Below are 18,644 nucleotides of genomic sequence, written 5' to 3' on the forward strand. Positions count from 1 at the left end.
AAGCTCGCACTCTGCTATATGCAGTTAGAGTTAGCAGTTGTTAGGTCGTAGCGCGTATTTCCTTGTAAAAGTAGCGGGGCGTGAAAGGGGGGAAAAATAATAATAAGCATAAAGCATCCAATCCAATGGACGCGCGGTGCGGATTGCTGCGCCACATGTGCTGATGAATCGATCCCCCTTGTCACTGACACGTGTCAGAAGAAACAGACGTTCGACCTCTGCCACGCTCCATCTCTTTATTTCCAATATATTAATTATATAATCATGGAAATGGTTAATCAATGAAGGGTAATTTCGTCATTATAAATGTGAGACTCATTTCATTTCATGATTTTGTGCAATAAATGCTAAGTCCACCAATTTGACTCCCGCAGCCGACGAAATCATAAATAAAGACCTGAAAAAGCTAAACGAGAAATTCACGAGATCTCTGTGTGTGTGTGTTTTATCACCAAAAACACCACGACTCAACAAGTCCACCTCCACCCGGCCCGCACCGCATCCATCCTCCACACCTCACCATGTCACCAGTCTAGTGCAACTGAGAGAGTGTAGGCGAAAAGGGAACCCGAAACCCGAAATCCGTTTCATTTGCTTATTTATATCAATTTCTTCTTCCTTGATGCCAAGTCCCTTACTACGAATCTTCCCTTATATGGCAATTTAATTACGATACTGCCAACGGGGCTAGCGTTAGCGTTGCTGGTTGCAACTTGCTACTGCCTCCACCCACCCTGCGCCCCTCCTTCCGTCCTTCGTCGCTTCACAGCGACTGCCGTATGTTTTATTATTAAAATAAATTTATTATTTGTTACGTAAATTAAAAAGAACAACTCCTTTTTTTTTGAATTTATTTATTAAATCTTCAAATTCATCACATCTCCCTCTTTTTCTCTCCCCATCTCCCCATCTCACTGGGGTTCTGCTCGGTTTCAGAACTCTCTCGCAGGTTTTTCTTTCACTAGCTCTCTCTCTCTCTCTCTCTCAATAAGCTCTTCGTTTTTTACTACGAAAAAAGGAATCCGATATTTATACAAACACTCTGCTTCGGTTTTCAATTTCTTTCGTTTTAGTTGGAGATTTGATTGTTGAATTTGAATCTGCAGATCGGAATGCGGGTAAAGGAAATGCATCCCTTGTGTTGCATCTCACTGGAGAGCCCTGGGATCGGGGACCGGTCACCGGAGGTTTCCGCGACGAGAAGCGGTTTTTTGGGGGGTTCTACTGCCACTTACGGTGGATCTGACTGCTATGTCGGAAGGGAGACGGGATCTGATGTTAATGTCGCCGGGCTTCTTTACAAGTGGACGAATTACGGTAAGGGATGGAGATCTCGATGGTTTTGCTTGAGAAATGGCGTCCTTTCTTACTCCAAGATTCGGCGATCGGAGAGTCTCAATATGTTGTCGACGAGCGATGACGTTCGACTTATCGGAGATGTTTCTTCCGATCGCCTTTCACGCCTTGACAGTGTAGGGAGAAGAAAGCAACAGAAAGCGACTGGTGTTGTTCATCTAAAGGTAAGATAGAGAGAGAAGCTTTCTTTACGAACGACCACTCCATAACTAAAGACATCCAATCGGAGAAAATCTTTGCTGCGTTATTCCATTTTGGCGCCAATCGGAGGAGGCCTCCGTTATCCAGCGCTCCGCCAAAAAAGAAAGATAAAAAGTTGCTATTATCAGAAATTTTCTCTATTCAAATCAATTTATAAGGCTTACCAATTGCGTCGTTTTCTCTCTTTGTAATTTCTTTTTCTTTTTCTCATTCTGCCACAGAGGCTTAGATAACTGAGCGTAAGCTTATAAACCATTGGTTCCTTCGTCGTTCCTCCACATTCTTCTGTGATCTGCGAATACAGAAAAGCTGTGTATTTTTCGGGTACGACCGAAAAAATATTTCTCTGTTCCCTCGCCTCCTCAATCCAACTTCTCTCTCTCTCATTTGCTTTTAACCGGTTATTTTACAGTTTCACTGCATGTTAAGCTGTAAGTGGGTCACATCAGCAGGTGAGGTTTTCAGGTGAGGTTGTAGGCCACACGATAAGCTATGAGGTAGGCCTAGGGTTTTCTCAGCTGCAGGTCACATCACAGCTTTGATGAATGTAGATATCTCCAGGTTTTAATTTCCTGCGTTTCTTCGGAGTTGCAACTGGCGATCTTTTCCAATGCGTGTTCGCCTCTCTTTTTTCCATACTTTTCTCTTCTCGTCAACCTCAGTTTTTAGGTGTTTTTTTTACTGCGGGGACTCTTTGGTGGAGGGTTTTGACGGTGAGGTTCACTCCCTTCTACTCTTTTTTATTTTTTTTTATTTTTTTATTGGTTTTAAAGGAAAATAAAAGGAAAAGAGGAAAAACATGTCAAGCGTCGTGATTCATAAACGAGCGGTGGATCTAATCTATGTGATATCGAAGTGTCCTTGGTTTCGTCTTCTTTTGTCTAGTCTTGTTGAGCATCTGCGTTGTTTTTTATTACTGTTCATGGGGTTAAGTGGCTTGGAGGGATGAAGTCTGGGTTTCTACCGCTTTTATTGAGATGGGCTGTCGTTATGGGTGTTTTTTCTTTTTTTTTCAGTAAAAAAAGACGTAAAATAAAATGCCTGGTTTGGGTGTCCACGCTTTTGGCCTTTTGGGAGTATAGACGCTAACGGAGAAGCTGAATTTTTTCTCTGTCCTTTCATTTCATTGTTTTATTCGAATGGTTCGTCGAGCAATTCTTTCTTTCGTTCTTTTTTAATTTCTGTCTTCGCTCAGATGTTTGGCGATGACTAGAGCTGGATGAGCTTGATCCATTTTTTCTCTCCAAGTTTGTCATCATTTCTTAGCTTTCGTCTTTTTCCTTTTCTTTTCGACTCCATCGCATGTAGAATGTGGAGCAGTGTGTGTTGTATCTCTTTCCCTCCCCCACCCCTCTCCCCCTTCTTTTTTATTAGCCATCGGGTTTAACTACAACTTCTATTCTGGAAATTCAAATATTCTCAATTATTTAAATTACACATCGGGTTCGTTGCGTTATCTGCGGTGGAAGTAACCGTAACTAGGTTGTTTGGAATTAACATGAGTGCTGTATCTCTTTCAGTTAGCCATTGGGTTGAAGTTGAACCACAGCATAAAAAAAATCTGGAAATTCAAATATGCTCACTTACTTAAAATTGGCAATCGGATTCGTTGTGTTTGCGGTGGAAGGATGTAACCGTAGCTAGGTTTTTTTTTGGAATTAAATGTGACTAGTGGCTTCGTTTCTGGGAGGATGATTTATTGCGTAGCTCATCTCTGCTAGGTTCCACTTATACTGTTGGTTCTAGTTCTGGTTTTTTGTACTTTTAATTTGCTATGCATTGATTTTTTTTTTAAGTTTATATTTCAGTTAATTTCCTGTCAGGACATTAATTTTTCACTGTTCCGTTAATGTATACATTCTTTTATTTAGTGTACCTTTATGACAGCAACGCTAAAGGCCACATGAACTGAAGGAGTGGCAATTGAATTAACTTAATTTCTGTAATTTTCTCTAATCTGTGTTTTCCTGTCCTGTGTGCAATGTGATATGGCAAAAAAAGACTTCACAAATCGTTTATCATCTATTAGGAAATGAACTAATGAACTTCTGGTAAATGTTGCTAATGGAGTGCAAGTCTTTCATGATGATACAAATATCACCATCCCAATTAGCTTCTGCTGTGATGAACTGATGATATATATTTTCATTTGCCAGTTTACGCAAGTGTATGATTTGATTTAAGCTAAATAATTTCTATGTTTAATTATTTTATTACAGATTTCATCATTTCGTGAGAGCAAGTCTGATGATAGACGATTCTACATATTCACTGCTACGAAGACTCTTCATCTCCGAACTGATTCAAAGAAAGATCGTGTATCTTGGATTAATGCATTAGTCTCTTCAAGGAACCTATTTTCCCTGAGACCATTGAATGATAAACTTTCCCTTGTTCCTAATGATTTATCCATATCAACGGAGAAGCTTAGAAGTCGCTTGCTCGAAGAGGGAACCAGTGAGATAGTTATCCAGGAATGTGAGAAGATTATGCTGTCAGAGTTTTCAGAGTTACAAGCACAATTTAAAGTTCTTTGTGAAGAACGATCTAATTTGCTTGACACATTAAGACAGCTGGAGGTATTTTAATTTCTATTATTTTTAAACCTATGCCCTTGGAAGTGAAGTAATAAAATGTTATTATTGCTCACTTACGTTTTAGAAAATAGTGGCATCTTTTATATTTATATAATGGGAATGGAAGCATGCTTTTTGTATTTATACCCTCTCTGGTGTATTTTCATGAAGTTTTCTGAAGTTTGGCAATTCAGATGTTAGTAAGTACAAATACGAAGATTATCATCAAATTAAGATGATATTTTTGTTCAAAGGATTATATTTTTTGTTCCACATGACAACTTATGGTACTTCTAGGTTGTTATTTGGAGGTTGGAAGCCCCTAATAATTTGAGTTATTATTTCATTTATATCATAGATATCATCAGGTTCAGTATCAAAAAGACATCAATGGGCTTTTAAGTTTTTTTATGCTTGTTTAGTTTGTTTGGACATTTACATTGAATCTGTTACCGATGCTGTTGTGACATACTTTAGGTAAAATATTTAGGAGGATGGCACAATGTCTCTGGTATGCTCTCTTTAGTTGGATGAGGTAGGAAAAAACTGCTTTCTATTTATTTTTTGTGGACTCATTTTTTATTGTTACTATCGTTTTTATTTATTCTACATACCAATGTTGGGTGGTGTAAATTTAACTGATTAGTTGGATGAGGTAGGAAAAAACTGCTTTCTATTTATTTTTTGTGGACTCATTTTTTATTGTTACTATCGTTTTTATTTATTCTACATACCAATGTTGGGTGGTGTAAATTTAACTGACCATCAGGAATGTAATTTTACTAAATTCTCACCTGGAACCTCACGGATCTCCTTATAAGTACTGACCCTGTCAATTAAGGTAGGTTCTTTCCTTTTCCTTTTCCTTTTCCTTTTATTTCCCCTTTCCCTATTCTATATTTCTTAGAAGGAAAAGAAAATCCTACTGCTTTTTTTTTGTGGGGAAAATAACTTCCCTCACTTTAGTAGTCAGCATTACTTTAAACAAAATCTGTCTCCGTGGAAGGGTAAAAGAAAAACCTAATTCTTTTAATTCAGATGTTGAAATATTTTTTTGTCTCTGCAAGCTCTCTCTGACATGTCAAATTGGATCCATTTAAAGTGTAACATTGTTAGAAATGCATATTTCATGTGCTTGGTTTCCTGTTTTTTGAACCCCATAGTTGCTCCCCCCCACTTTGCACTGTGAGGTGGCTGTCACCCCTCTTGGATGCCCTGTAATATGGATTCATGTTTAGGTCCTTCCCCTACTTTGTTATTGGTGTTAGTTCCCTTGGAGTGGTGTAGATCTAGTTTAAATTCCATGTGGAATTAAATTGTTCCATCTATTTGGCAGGATTTCATATCTTTCATTAGTTGGCATGATGGCTTTTATTCACGTATCTTCAAGCCACAGAGTAGTATTGCGTGGTTTTTTGTTTGTGCATGTAACTTGCATCTTCCATTGTATGTGTCTTCTAGTCTCAGAGTATCATTGGATGGTTTTTATTTATGCATGCAACTTGCATATCTTCCATTGCATGTATCTTCTAGTTTCAGGGTAGCATTGCTTTATTGTGAGTGTGAATTTTTAAGCTTTTGTTATGTATCTTCATGCCAAAGTGTAGCATTGCATGGTTTTCATGGTAACCTGCAAAGCTGGCAAGATGGCTATAGTTCCCTGTACTGTTTTAGCATTGATGTTGTTCATTTGAATCAATATTCTTGTTTTGTAAATAGATAAGTTATAATGTTGAGGTTACAGATTTAGGCATATTCACAGGGTAATTATTCTGACTAGTTTTTGAACGTGGTTTTCCATTAAAAATATTTCATTATCAGTCCTTCATGTTTTGTAATTTTCATTTTATCTACTTGTTGAAGATTATTTCTTGTTGAATAAAAGAACTGGTTTTGTTTTGCAGGCAGCTAACATTGAAGTTGAGACCCCTGGAATACATGAAAGCCAGTTCCAGCTAACAAAGCATGAATTTTCAAGCCTTGGACATGGAAAATATAGTGGTATTTGTTTATCTCTTCATGTCCTTTCTGTGTTTCCATTTACTATAGTGATAAAGGGGGAAACAATTGAAGTTTCTGGAATGTTGTTTAATTTAACACAATTTCCCCTTTTTGTTTTTCATTGTAATAATTATTCTTGTATTCTATTGGCAGTTTCTAGATACTAAACCTAGGCTTTGTCCTGAGTTATGGGCAGGGTTCCCCTTGTTGCAAAAATCTGTGGGATTGGAACTGTTAATATCCTAATACCCTTATTATTCTGAATTGGCTGGACCATCTGCTATAGTATTAAAGTCCATAGAAATCCATCTCATTTAGGCATCTATGCTCACCCAATTCTCGTAAATCACAATAAGAGGTATAAAAGACACCTAGGTACCTGCAGAGGTGGCAGGATTCTTAGTTTTTTGAGCACCCAAGGGAGAGCTTTTTTTATGATATGGGGCCCCCATAAGCTAAAATATATCCCTGTTAGCCTTGAGAAGAACCCTTGAATCCCAACTGATCTCTGGAATCTCTTTTAAATTTGCCATTAATATGATGTTTGTTACTTGTATCATCAATCTACAACAGGGTGGATGGTGGTTTTTCTAAGGAGCCCTCCCAGGGGAAATTGAATGATATCATCTCCCTTTCATTTAAGTAGCTGAGATACCTTTTAAGTTTTAACTAACCTCTTAAGCCCTTGAAGGACCACATAAGTTTTGGCAACTGTTATTTGAAGTTCTGGTGTTTCATAATGTCAATATACAATTATATGCATGTAGAGACATGTCTAGATTCCCAATCTGTGCCTCTCCGTCTGTTCCAAGTCTCTTATACAAACAACCAGAGACCTTACCAGAAAGCTATCTGGCACCTTCTTAGCCTTCTGATTACTAGGGATAATGATTTACTTTTATAGTGTTATCAAAGCATTGGATAGTCAAGGGACTAGTTAGCTGTGCAGGCCATACAGACTAGATCAATAACTGTACAGTTGAAACCCATAATTTGACACTCGTACTTGAATATGATCATGAAATAGATTTTCTTTGCCAATTTGAGTCTTTCCTGGAATTTTGAATTTTAGGTTTGTTGTGTTTTATGATTTCTCTGTCAAAGTTGTCATTTTAGTTACTGCCAAGTTCTATCAATTACTGATGTTTCTTAATATTTATTGGTATCTTAAAGTTTTATTCCCTGTCTTCTCTTTTGGCTGACATTATTTTGGCATTCAGAATACAGCACAACTGAATCATCTGATGATATTGAAAAACAAGAGCTCGAGGAAATCTCAGAGGATGAAGAGACTTCTTTTTTTGACACTAGCGAGTATTTTAGTGATTCTCCTTCTAATTGTTGGTCTGTAACGGGAATGGAAAACACTGTGTTGAGCTGTATGATACCTGGAAACACCTTGGATACTTTGGAGAAGGTGCATCCTGAGAAAGAATTTGACTACATTTTCCCTCACATTGAAAGGCGAAAGAAACTTCCTGTTCCAGTTGAGAAAGAGAAAGGTGTTAGCCTTTGGTCAATGATCAAAGACAATGTTGGAAAGGATCTCACAAGAGTATGTCTCCCAGTTTACTTCAATGAGCCAATATCATCTCTGCAGAAATGCTTTGAGGACTTGGAATACTCTTATCTTCTGGATCGAGCATATGTCTATGGGAAAAAGGCAAGTTTTATACTAAGTTCTGCCTTTTGTCATTCGTGATGTACATTTACATTTTTATGTTATGTGGTTCAATAAAAAAGGATTTGATTTGGCATTCTCTTGAGGATGATAATGTTTGACCTCCTTTTTCTCCCCTTTTGGTGTTTGTATCATAATATGTGTTATTTCTGACGATGATTGGATTGATTATACTTGTTTGAATTTTAAGTAACAATGCAATTGGTGGTTTTACAGGATTATGTTTACATTGGTATATATGGTGGGCCTTCTGCTTTTTCCATATTTTGTATTTGGACATCTGACATTTGTTAGCACTTAAGAGTTCCCATTATCTTCATTTTTGAATTTTAATTCATTTGATATTATTTAGCTTAAAACATCGTATTTTCATAAGCTCAATTTTAAAGACAGCTCATGTTATTATTCACTAATTAGAGGGAGGGGTGGATCTTGGCACAACTGTTGGGTTGCTCCATTGCGACTTTGGTGACCAGGGTTCAAATCTTGTAAGCAGCTTCTCTCTGTGCAGGGGTAAGGCTGTGTACATTTGTCCCTCCCCGGACGCCTTATTGGCAGGTGCCTTGTGCACTGGGCTGCCCTTGGATTGAGTTGAAATTTATTATTGATATGTCTTTCAAATTATCATGTGTTTAATTTGGTTTTATGTTTTATCTGTGAGGAAGGAAGTGGAAGGTAACATAATAGATTGGTTGATTTAGCTTCTTTCTGGCATTTGTTTAGTTTCTTGGTGTGTCTGTCTTGTGTTTATGGTTATTACCTTATCCATGTTACTGGCCAGGATTAATATTTTCTCAAAGTTACATATTTTATGGAAATTCTTGCATTTTCTCTCTATGCATGTAGTTTTATTGTACAATGCAACAATTTCAAATGTGTTCAAAGATTTTGAATCTTGGTGAGGAAAAGGTTCTTAACTTGCTGCATGGCTAATTGCGGACATTTCACATCATTTTGCTCAAATGGTGCCTGTATTGTTTTTCTAGGGGAACAGTCTTCTAAGAATTCTGAATGTGGCTGCATTTGCTGTATCTGGATATGCCTCCTCTGAGGGTCGACACTGCAAGCCTTTCAATCCTTTGTTGGGAGAAACCTATGAAGCTGATTACCCTGATAAAGGGATTCATTTCTTCTCTGAGAAGGTCAGTATCTAACAACCTTTTTAGCTGCACATATACACATAAAGATGCATTATTAAAGTGTTCCTAAAATAGGAATGGACTGGTAAGTTCTACATATGCAGTTGCACTTTGCAAATGCTTCATACACCATTTGCCCTTTTGTGTCTATATACTTGACATTATATTGATTTTTAACTTTAACATTTTTGTTTATAATCTTGTATGCCAATTTGTAATTCCATCTTATTTTGTAACATAGGTTAGTCATCACCCTACGGTTATTGCCTGCCACTGTGAAGGCAAAGGATGGAAAATCTGGGGTGACAGCAACCTAAGGACAAAATTTTGGGGGAGGTCAATTCAGCTTGATCCTGTCGGTGTGTTGACCCTGGAGTTTGATGATGGTGAGATCTTCCAGTGGAGCAAGGTATTTGTGGTTTTCGTCTGTCATTTCTCTTTTTAATCCTTATAAAATGAATATTTAGAACGTATCTGCCATTTTCAGGTCACAACAAGTATCTACAATCTCATCCTTGGTAAAGTGTATTGTGATCACCATGGGACAATGCATATACAGGGTAACCGTCAATATTCTTGCAAACTCAAGTTCAAAGAACAGTCCATCCTTGACCGTAATCCTCACCAGGTAAACAAGGAGATATTAGATCTCAAGGTGAGGAAGCATGAGAGGCCTTGCGTATTCGCCTATTTGCCATCCCATTTGCGTGCATGCTAATGTTGAGGGAAATTCAGTGGTTATATGCAAGGTTCAAAATATCAATACGCCCCTATGTATTGGCAGGGGCGTATCGGTACTTAAAATAACACACTTTTTGTTTTTTTAGTTTTTTTTTTTTCAAAATTTGGTTTTTGGGCCTATTTTTAACCATATTTTTAATTAAAAAGAGGCCGGTTCCTGAAACATCTGTAAATAGGCGTATCGTGAAGCCACTGATACGGGGCGTATTGTATCGAAATTTTGAACCTTGGTCATATGACATATATTGGGTTGTATGGATTACAAATAATAGACCAATCATATTATTTTGAGGCAGATAGATGGTGGTATCATCTTATCCACGCGATTTTCTTCCATTTCATCTCTTTTCTCAAATCTTGTGGTGCATGTCTCCCCACATGGGCATGTTGCATGGATGGCTGGCGGTGGAGTACAAGATTTCATGTTTTGCCACCTTAGTGCTTTATCCTGTTATTTATTAGCACCCGGATGCATCAAGTTGCAACTTGCAGAGTTACGAATGTGCCTGGTTGTGCTGTACAGGTGCAAGGATATGTTGAGGATGTCGTGGGGAATAAAGTTGCCACCTTATTTGGAAAGTGGGATGATAGCATGCATTACATCAGTGGTGATGGTGTTGCCAAGTCCAGGAGTAGTAATTTGCCATCAGGGGCCTCCCTTTTATGGAAAAGTAGCAAACCACCTCCTAATCTCACTCGGTACAACTTAACATCATTTGCAATCACATTGAACGAACTGACACCCGGACTACAGGTAGAGATTATGTATGAAATCAGTTGTGTTATAATCTACTTTGTTTTTTTCTTATTCATCTCTAATTGTCTGTTTTAGCTCTGTCTGATTCCGAGTGTTTGATCACGGATTAAGGAGAAACTTCCACCCACGGATTCAAGACTTAGACCGGATCAACGGCATCTAGAGAATGGGGAATTCGAGAGGGCGAATGCAGAGAAGTTGCGTTTAGAGCAGAGGCAGAGGATGGTATGTGCGGTACCACTTTTTGTACTATATGGTTTTATTAACATGAATTTGAAATGAGCCTTTTTTTTTTTTAAATAAGCTTTTTGCTAAATTTCCTATAATTAGCCTCAGATGTATGGTTTACATGTTCATCAATCTTGGCTCTCCAAATGCCTACGAACCTTAGATGGTTCACTTTTCGTACTACTTATATTATTCTTGAAAATCTATGCACTCTTGAGCAAGGAGCAATAGAACATTTTCTTCTCATTTTTAGGGCATTTTCGTAGAAAAGATATGTTCTTATCTCATTAATTAAGCCAAGTGAAGCATTGCCATTATTGATGTATCTTTTCTTAATGCAGAAACATAATGCCATCATTATAGTGAATGTTTTTGATACGTATTAGAATGCAAGATTTAGTTCTGGTCTCTGGGTCCTATTAACAGTGTTATCTTTATTCCAAATTGGCAACTATTTCTATTTTGATAAATTGATGCAAGATTTCTTTCATATGTGTAAGATGGATTAGATTGATCTAGATCATCCTTGCTGTTCAAATATGTCTGCCATCTTGCACCTGTTTTTCATTTTCTGTGTGATATGTTTCACATATTCCTCGCAACGGCTGTAATTGCTGATTAGTTTGTCATTAGTTCTCTTTGTTAGTCTCTCTTCTTTCACAGACTTATCTGTCTAATGACCATAGTTTCAGACTGATGATTGAATATTCCTCCAAAGTCGCATATAATACTTGGAATTCAGTAGAGAACACGGGTCTGTAGTAGTGGTTACTAACGAGAGATTTTACATGTGGTTTACTAAGAGACTTGTATCTTGGGATGTATATGGGTGCACCTTTATTTCGTACAGTTCGGGATTTTCTTTCACAATTGATGCACATAGATGGTTGCTCTTTCTAGTATTCAAAAGTTTTTGAAAAGTTTCATTTATTTATTTATTTTTCATTAATGCAGTCCAGGAAATTACAAGAAAATGGTTGGAAGCCAAGATGGTTTGAGAAAGATGGTGAGAATGGGTCTTATCGTTATGTGGGCGGTTACTGGGAAGCAAGGGAGCAAAGAAGATGGGATGGATGCCCAGATATATTCGGTGAATTTAAGGAAGGGATGGCCGTGTAATGCATGTGTATAGTGTGTAAGATTATTAACAATGCAGGTATCTACTAACTGCTACTTTTGAGGGAAAATTGCCATGGTCAATGAACAGTATTGATTTTCTACAATTAGATGTTTGATGTTTATTTCATTCTATGAAACGTGAAAATTGGGTGCATGATACTGACATTATTGTGCGTTGTTATGCAGACAGATTGAGATACTGTACGGGGAAAGACGATGACTCTTGAAATGTTGGGAGTCTGAGGGGGGAGAGTTTACTGATTACTTGTTTTTTATTTTTGTTTTTGTCCATTTAATTGAAATTTGAATCATAGGTCTTTAGAGAATTAATCCCCAATGATTTGATTACTGGAATTTTCTTGTAGTGATGTAAGGTCAATTTCTCAAGTATCCACTTTATATATATGCCTTTGATTATAATGAATCTGGCAGGCTATTTTGTAAACTATTTCTGTATTGACCTCATTTAGAATCTTTTTTTGTAATATTTTGAATAAAAGGAAATTTATAGGCATTCTTGATCTTTGTGGAATCAATTTGAAGCTTTACCTTACCACCTATGCTAAGGTCTTTGTTCTTTGGTAAGCATATGCCAAAGAATTTTTGAGACTTTATGCTCTTTAGATTCCCTTGTAACGCAAATTTCATTTGGACCAATACAAATGCATGGGAGGACAAATGGAAGTTCAAATTCCGGACCACTTTTGTTTCAAGTTTTAAATTATTTTATTACTGGAAGTAGAACGTAGGGCTGCAACGTTGAGCTTTTTGCATGTATGATGTATTCGTAGATTGAGAGCTTAAGAGTCTTCAAGCTCTGCTCGTCCTGGGCCCGAAGACTCGGGCCTGATCTAATTTTCTGCTGGGCTTGGGTTAAGCCTTTTGGTAATAACTCATGTCCAACATGAGCCCATCTCGGTTCATTCCAAACTCAGCCCTAGGGTAAAAACGGATCAGATTGAATTGGATATGGACGGATCCTAATTTGATTCGTTTATATTTGAGATCAAGTTGAATCTTAACCATTGGATTTATGTTGGATTCAAATTGAATTTGGATTGCATTATATATTGAATAGTATAAATAAATTAAACTAAAAAATGATCAAAAAGGACTTTGGCATTTTATTTTATGAACAAATTAATTGAAAATTATTTATATGAAACTTTAACACAAGTAAAACTTATTTAATACACTGCATTCTAATTTAAAACCATGCACTGGAACTGTTATTATGGCTGAATGCTTGGCTCTTCTTGATGGTTTGTCTCTCTGCCCCAATAATGGTATTTCTGAAGTAGAGGTTGAAGGTGATAACAAGATTTTAATTGGTATCATTCTTGAGAAGGCTTCCTCTCCATTGAATATTACTGATGCTCTAAAATAGTAAAATATATCAGGGAGATGTATGATTCGATGAGAATTAGGTTTACTCACTCCCTGAGGGGAATATATTTACTAATTTCTGGGCTAATGTGGACATATTTGAGGGGAGATTTCAGATGTTTAATACAACTCAGGATTTTCCATGGGACCTCAAAAATCTGTTGAAGGAACTGTATGAAGATTCCTATATAAATGGCTTTTGCTTTTGTTGCTGTAATTTTCTATTGTTTTGTTTGTTTAAGCTTTTGGGCAGGGTTGAACGGGTAAAGGGGTGTGCTTTTTGTTCGTTTAAGTTTAGCATCTATCCAAAGGAAAAGGTAAACTATGCAAAGTTAACCATTTGTAAGAATGGTCACATCAAACTTAAAAAAAAAAAAATCTTTCTTAATCAATAAGAATGAATTAATATACGGCCAAAGGTTCAAAGCTTTGAAAAGTTTCGGTTCTTATATTAGATTTTGAACTCACCAATGCACTAAAAATGATTTAACGAGGAATTAGGACATGCTGCTACTTTTTCAGGGGTAAGAAACCACACTCTCTTACACTCGATATTCACCAAAGACATGGACCACACACATCATCTCATATAAAACAGCCGAGTCCAAAGCTAGCACTCCTATGACACAAGTAAGTTTGCCTATCAATCCTTCATCAAATGCCTCCAATACTCTTCACAAATTAACTATCTTTAAATAGGCTTCCATACTAAGATCAAGATCATGCAATCTTTTCAGAGTGCACATATTCATACGATATAACCCCATAATCCACACAGATCCCAACTGGTTTGTCATGTCACCTCTTTCCAGAGAACACTGCGAATGCATAAAATATGGAATATTTGATGTTGTCACTGATAACGCAATACCATCGCCCTGTACACAACAGGTACACTCCCATCTTGTGAGCACTGAAGCGATTTCCGACTGATATATAGCATGGTTGACCATGTTGTTATGTCCGTCTTCATGCAGATCAGTTGTCATCTGCAGCTGCAAACTGCATCTAATTCTTCTTGTATGCGTCCCAGTTGGTCATGGACTGTTGGAATTGCAGATTAGATACTGGGGGTGTTCCTCCTATAACTTTCATTTTAATTCAATTAATTTATTTCTCATACTTTGTTGGAATGAGTTTGGATTTTCTCCTTACAAAATATTCTCACACTGACCCTACACATAGTGCATTGGGAATTTTCCTATGAATAAAAATTAATGATTATGGAGATGTTCCAAATACATGACTGGAACGTATTGTGATACGCTCTATGAGAAATAATTCTGATTATAGTACCAATGGAAAGAAATGATTTATTGCAAGTTGAAGAGGTTAAAAGGGTCGGGGATAAACCAAAAGGACTTGGGTAGAAATAATTTAAATACTATCACACTAAATAAAATGGATTGACGAAATTTATAGGATTAGGGATTTATCTACTTCACCGCCTGCTGATTCAGCAAGTTTGATTATGCCCAATACTACTACTGCCTTTGATTTGGCATTGTATTTTGATATATAGATGGATACCTCGAAATCTGAATCTGCTTGCATTTGAACTATCTCTGCTGCTCTTCATCTCCAATCTTCAAAGGCCAAACAGAAAACTTTCTCTGGCAGTGGCAGCCAAGCTTCACATATACATTATTGTACTGGACTACTGGGCCTGTATTTATGACAACATTTTTAGTTCTTGAAAATATAAAAGTTTCTGGGTTTGTTGACCAAGAATCAATGGCTATGTGTCGTGTGGAGTGAAGAAATTACGGCAGCCAGAGCTATCAACCTCCCTCTTTAATTAACTTGTTCACCAAAAGACAAAGCAACCAGTCATTCAACCCAGCCATCATCATCAGCAATTCATCAGCCACTATTATTTTAATTCCCTCCCCTTTTTTTCAATGGAGAGTCTTGGGTTTGAGAACACAGGAGGAGGCAGGTGATGAGGGTCCGGGTACTGCAAAAGCAAAACCATTCTATTGGATCATTGAGCTGGCACATGACAGGGCTAAGGTACCTACTCATGTGCCTGAGTCTCTCTGTCTTGCTTTAAACTATGAAAACAAATGATCCAAACCCTGATGATGATCTATCACCTCCAAAACTCTGATAGTGATAAGTTCACTGGAGCAATCTGATTGACTACCATACGGATAATCAAAATTTGTTTGACCAATCACAGAAATTTGAGGGTGAAAGTGAAACCAACAATACAGAGCTTTTCTAGTTATTTTCTCCCTCATTCAGATTGCAATTCTCCAATCCAACCAGTTTGATGCATTCAAGACTTAACCCACTTATCATCTTCCCGAACCCAACCATCCAACCATTACCTAACTGGCTGGAAATGCGTGGATTTAAATGAATTGGGTTGGATTGGGCTCTGGATACCATTGGATCGGTCTATTTTAAGGTATAAATGTCTCACAAGTCACAAAATCACAATCTGTCCTAACTTGTAAGTACATTCAGGTTACCACGCATATTGTGTAGGGAATGAACATTTCTGCTTACACTCATTGCTCAGCTTATAAATGTATATATAACATAGTATGGGTTCGGCTATGATACCCAAAAGACTTGATAGTTGAAGTAACCAATCAACCCGTATTAGAAAAGTGTTAATCAATCAAGTGGTAATCTATTTGGTCTTTCAGGTATCATGTTTATATTAGATTCATGATAAAAATTTTTGGATAAATTGCATAGTAGTACATTGTATTTTATTTTATGGATGGTTTTACTTTACAACACGTCGCTGCAGTATCTAAACTCTCAAAAACTGTCATATAAATAAAATATTATTAATAGACATTACCGTAGATTGAAATTACTAAATTGCCCTTTAATGTCTTAAACAATTAAATACGTTTACAGAACCCATGAATTGATCTCTTCCATATGCCGGTGGATGAGGAGCACAAAGTACCCTTGTACTTGGTAAACAAAGACTTACCACCTTTATAGTACAAATAAATACTATTTAAAATGTCTTTGCAAAGAACCTAACAGATACAAGGGAACAGGATTCATATAACTAACTCCATATAGTGAGAAACCAAATGTTTAGTCAATTTGGCACATCACTTGGATAGGTGAGATTAATCCACTGTTAGAGGCTAATTTGACAACCTTTATGATTTTTGGGTTGATTTAGCATATTTCTTTGATAGGCTAGATTAATTAAAATCTTGGTATCACTTCAATGGTTGGTTGGGATTAATTCATAGGTCTTAGGAGACTACTTTGGTCGGTTAGATTAGTTGATTTGATATCCCATTCGAATGGATGGATTAGTTAGAAATCTCAATAAACAATTTGGGAGTTTGACTGTGATAATGAAGAAGTTTCACACATAAAAAACCAATTCATTCATATTCGGATGGGGTTTTAATTGTTTAACATTTTCATATATGGTTTTCAAAAATCGGACCGGACCAGACGGTTTGGACCAGAAAAATCGGAAACCAATTAGGTGACTGGCTTTGGTTTTCTCCAAAACCGGAAATCTGCCCAAAACAACTGTTGATTTTGGTCAGCAAACCGTTGACCTGGGTGGTTAACTGTTTGAATGGTTTTGACCGTTTTTTATTTTTTTTTTAATTTTTTTATCAGAATAAGCCGATCATTCAAATCGTTTGACCCGATAACCGGACCCCTGACCAGTTCGGTCTCTGGGCCATTTTTAAAAACCATGTTTTCATATATCATAGCCTTTCAGTATCATAGAATTAAATCTCTGGCTTATTTTGTTCATTACCTTATTTGACATAGATTTTCAGAAGTCTTATTGGTGCCTTAGTTGAAAGGCCAAGATCAAGATCAACTGAAATCTTGATGCGTTGTTTGGATGGCCAAGATTAAGCCTTCGATATTAGGAGACCATTTTGATAGCCCTGATTTTTTGGTTGATTCAGTACATGATTTGGATGAATGTTTTAAAAAACAACCTATAAATAGAATCGTTTTGGCCACTGGTTTTCAGGTTGACAGTTCGATCGTCCGGTTCGAATCAATGACCCGTTCTGACAGTAAAATTAAAAATAATTAAAAAAATAAAAAAAATGGTCAAAAACCGTTGAACGATTCAATGATTCAACCGCCCGAGTCAATAGTTTGTTGACTTTTTCAACTGTTTTTTACCAGATTCCAAATTTAGGGTAAAATAGAACCAATTGCCTGGACGGTTTTCAGGAAATTTTGATACATCACTTTGGATGATTGAGATTAGTTCACCAATTATAAGAGACCTCTTCAATGGCCCATATCTTCGGGCTTTTATGCATCATCATTTAGATGGGTTACGTTGGATGAAATTTTGTACATCGTTTGAATGGTTGGAACTAGTTGATTGACCTTTGAATGTCATTTTGATGGCCCAGATTTTAATTGTTGTTTGATACATCATAATTTTACCCTTTTCAATATTTTATGAAATTTCCATGCTTTATTTGGATGTAGAGGTGTAACAGGGGCTATGCCGGTCCGACATGATTTATTTTAGAAAAATTGAAAAAATAATGAAAAATTAAAATAAATTAACATGAGAGACAAGAAATAAAAGAATCTTAAAAATTTATTTTATATGAATTATGATGTATATAATTGTTTATATACAATATAATAAAATGAAATTTAAAAAAATTACAACAAAATTAGAATAAAACAGTATAATAAAAATACAAATAAAAATTTATATACATATTAATATATTATTTTATATATATATATATATATGTATGTATGGTCAGTGTCGTGTTAGGCCACGGGCTGTATTGGCATTGTCCAATTATTTGGCCTGCAAGTGGCACGGACCGCTTTACAGCTCTACTTGAATGGTCATGAATAATTAAAACCTAGATAAATCAATGGCCAAGATTAATTCTTCTCATCAGAGATCATTTATTTTTATAACCTATTTTTGTGTTGATTTAGTGTATATATATATATATGTATGTATGTATATATGGCATGGCTTAGATGAATGTTAATACATGATTATTCAGTTGTTCTTTGAGTGGCTATGTAATGGCCCAATATCATTTACATGATTTTATATTTTTAAAATTTGGATATATATAATTTAGTACTATCATTTACTAGTGGAGCCTCACTGCTTGAAAGTTGAAACCCTTGCACGACACCTGATTTTAAAGTTTAGTTGAATAATAATATGGAATTCTAGCAAGTAGCAACAAAATCATGAATAGAAATTTTCTTCTACGAGAAAAGGGTATGGTAAGATAGACAGACTCTAAGTTTGTTAAGTATTTGTGCAATTATAATGTGGCATTGCAGATGCAAAGCTGTTGTTGACAAGATTGATGCCAAACTATCTTAAAAGCCCAATGTCAAACAAATTATTGAAGTGACCAAGCTCAAGCTTGAACAAACGAATTCAATCTCATCTTCCTACCATTTCTTCTATCAGATCGGGGGTGAGCCTTAATACTTCTGGG

At 36.4% G+C, this 18,644-nt stretch overlaps 1 protein-coding gene across 4 annotated transcripts; it reads left to right on the plus strand.

Annotated features, from left to right (window-relative positions):
* The first annotated feature begins 652 nt into the window (after positions 1–652).
* Positions 653–12,313, plus strand: ORP2A (OSBP(oxysterol binding protein)-related protein 2A). 4 transcript variants are annotated; one of them, XM_088889573.1, is made up of 12 exons: positions 653–777; positions 1,107–1,520; positions 3,777–4,136; positions 6,038–6,134; positions 7,355–7,797; positions 8,802–8,957; positions 9,196–9,363; positions 9,442–9,582; positions 10,219–10,449; positions 10,564–10,677; positions 11,635–11,836; positions 11,986–12,313. In XM_088889573.1, exons 2-11 carry the CDS (start codon positions 1,113–1,115, stop codon positions 11,797–11,799), a joined length of 2,283 nt encoding a protein of 760 aa, XP_088745699.1. In that variant the 5' UTR covers positions 653–777; positions 1,107–1,112; the 3' UTR covers positions 11,800–11,836; positions 11,986–12,313. The 4 variants fall into 4 exon arrangements, 3 of the variants coding, with proteins under 3 accessions (XP_088745699.1, XP_010258993.1, XP_088745700.1); XR_016077297.1 differs by having other exon boundaries at positions 685–949; positions 10,528–10,677; XM_010260691.2 differs by having other exon boundaries at positions 685–949.
* Positions 12,314–18,644: the final 6,331 nt, after the last annotated feature.

The sequence above is a fragment of the Nelumbo nucifera genome, chromosome 6 (genome assembly GCF_055504915.1).
Source record: "Nelumbo nucifera cultivar China Antique chromosome 6, China Antique-T2T, whole genome shotgun sequence".
NCBI lineage: Eukaryota > Viridiplantae > Streptophyta > Magnoliopsida > Proteales > Nelumbonaceae > Nelumbo > Nelumbo nucifera.

Bases quoted from the DNA above. Each gene is read 5' to 3' on its own strand.
- ORP2A (XM_088889573.1), top strand. From the start codon at position 1,113: ATGCGGGTAAAGGAAATGCATCCCTTGTGTTGCATCTCACTGGAGAGC. The intron at 1,521-3,776 runs GTAAGATAGAGA...ATTTTATTACAG, and splicing joins CTGGTGTTGTTCATCTAAAG to ATTTCATCATTTCGTGAGAG. The intron at 6,135-7,354 runs GTATTTGTTTAT...TTTGGCATTCAG, and splicing joins TGGACATGGAAAATATAGTG to AATACAGCACAACTGAATCA.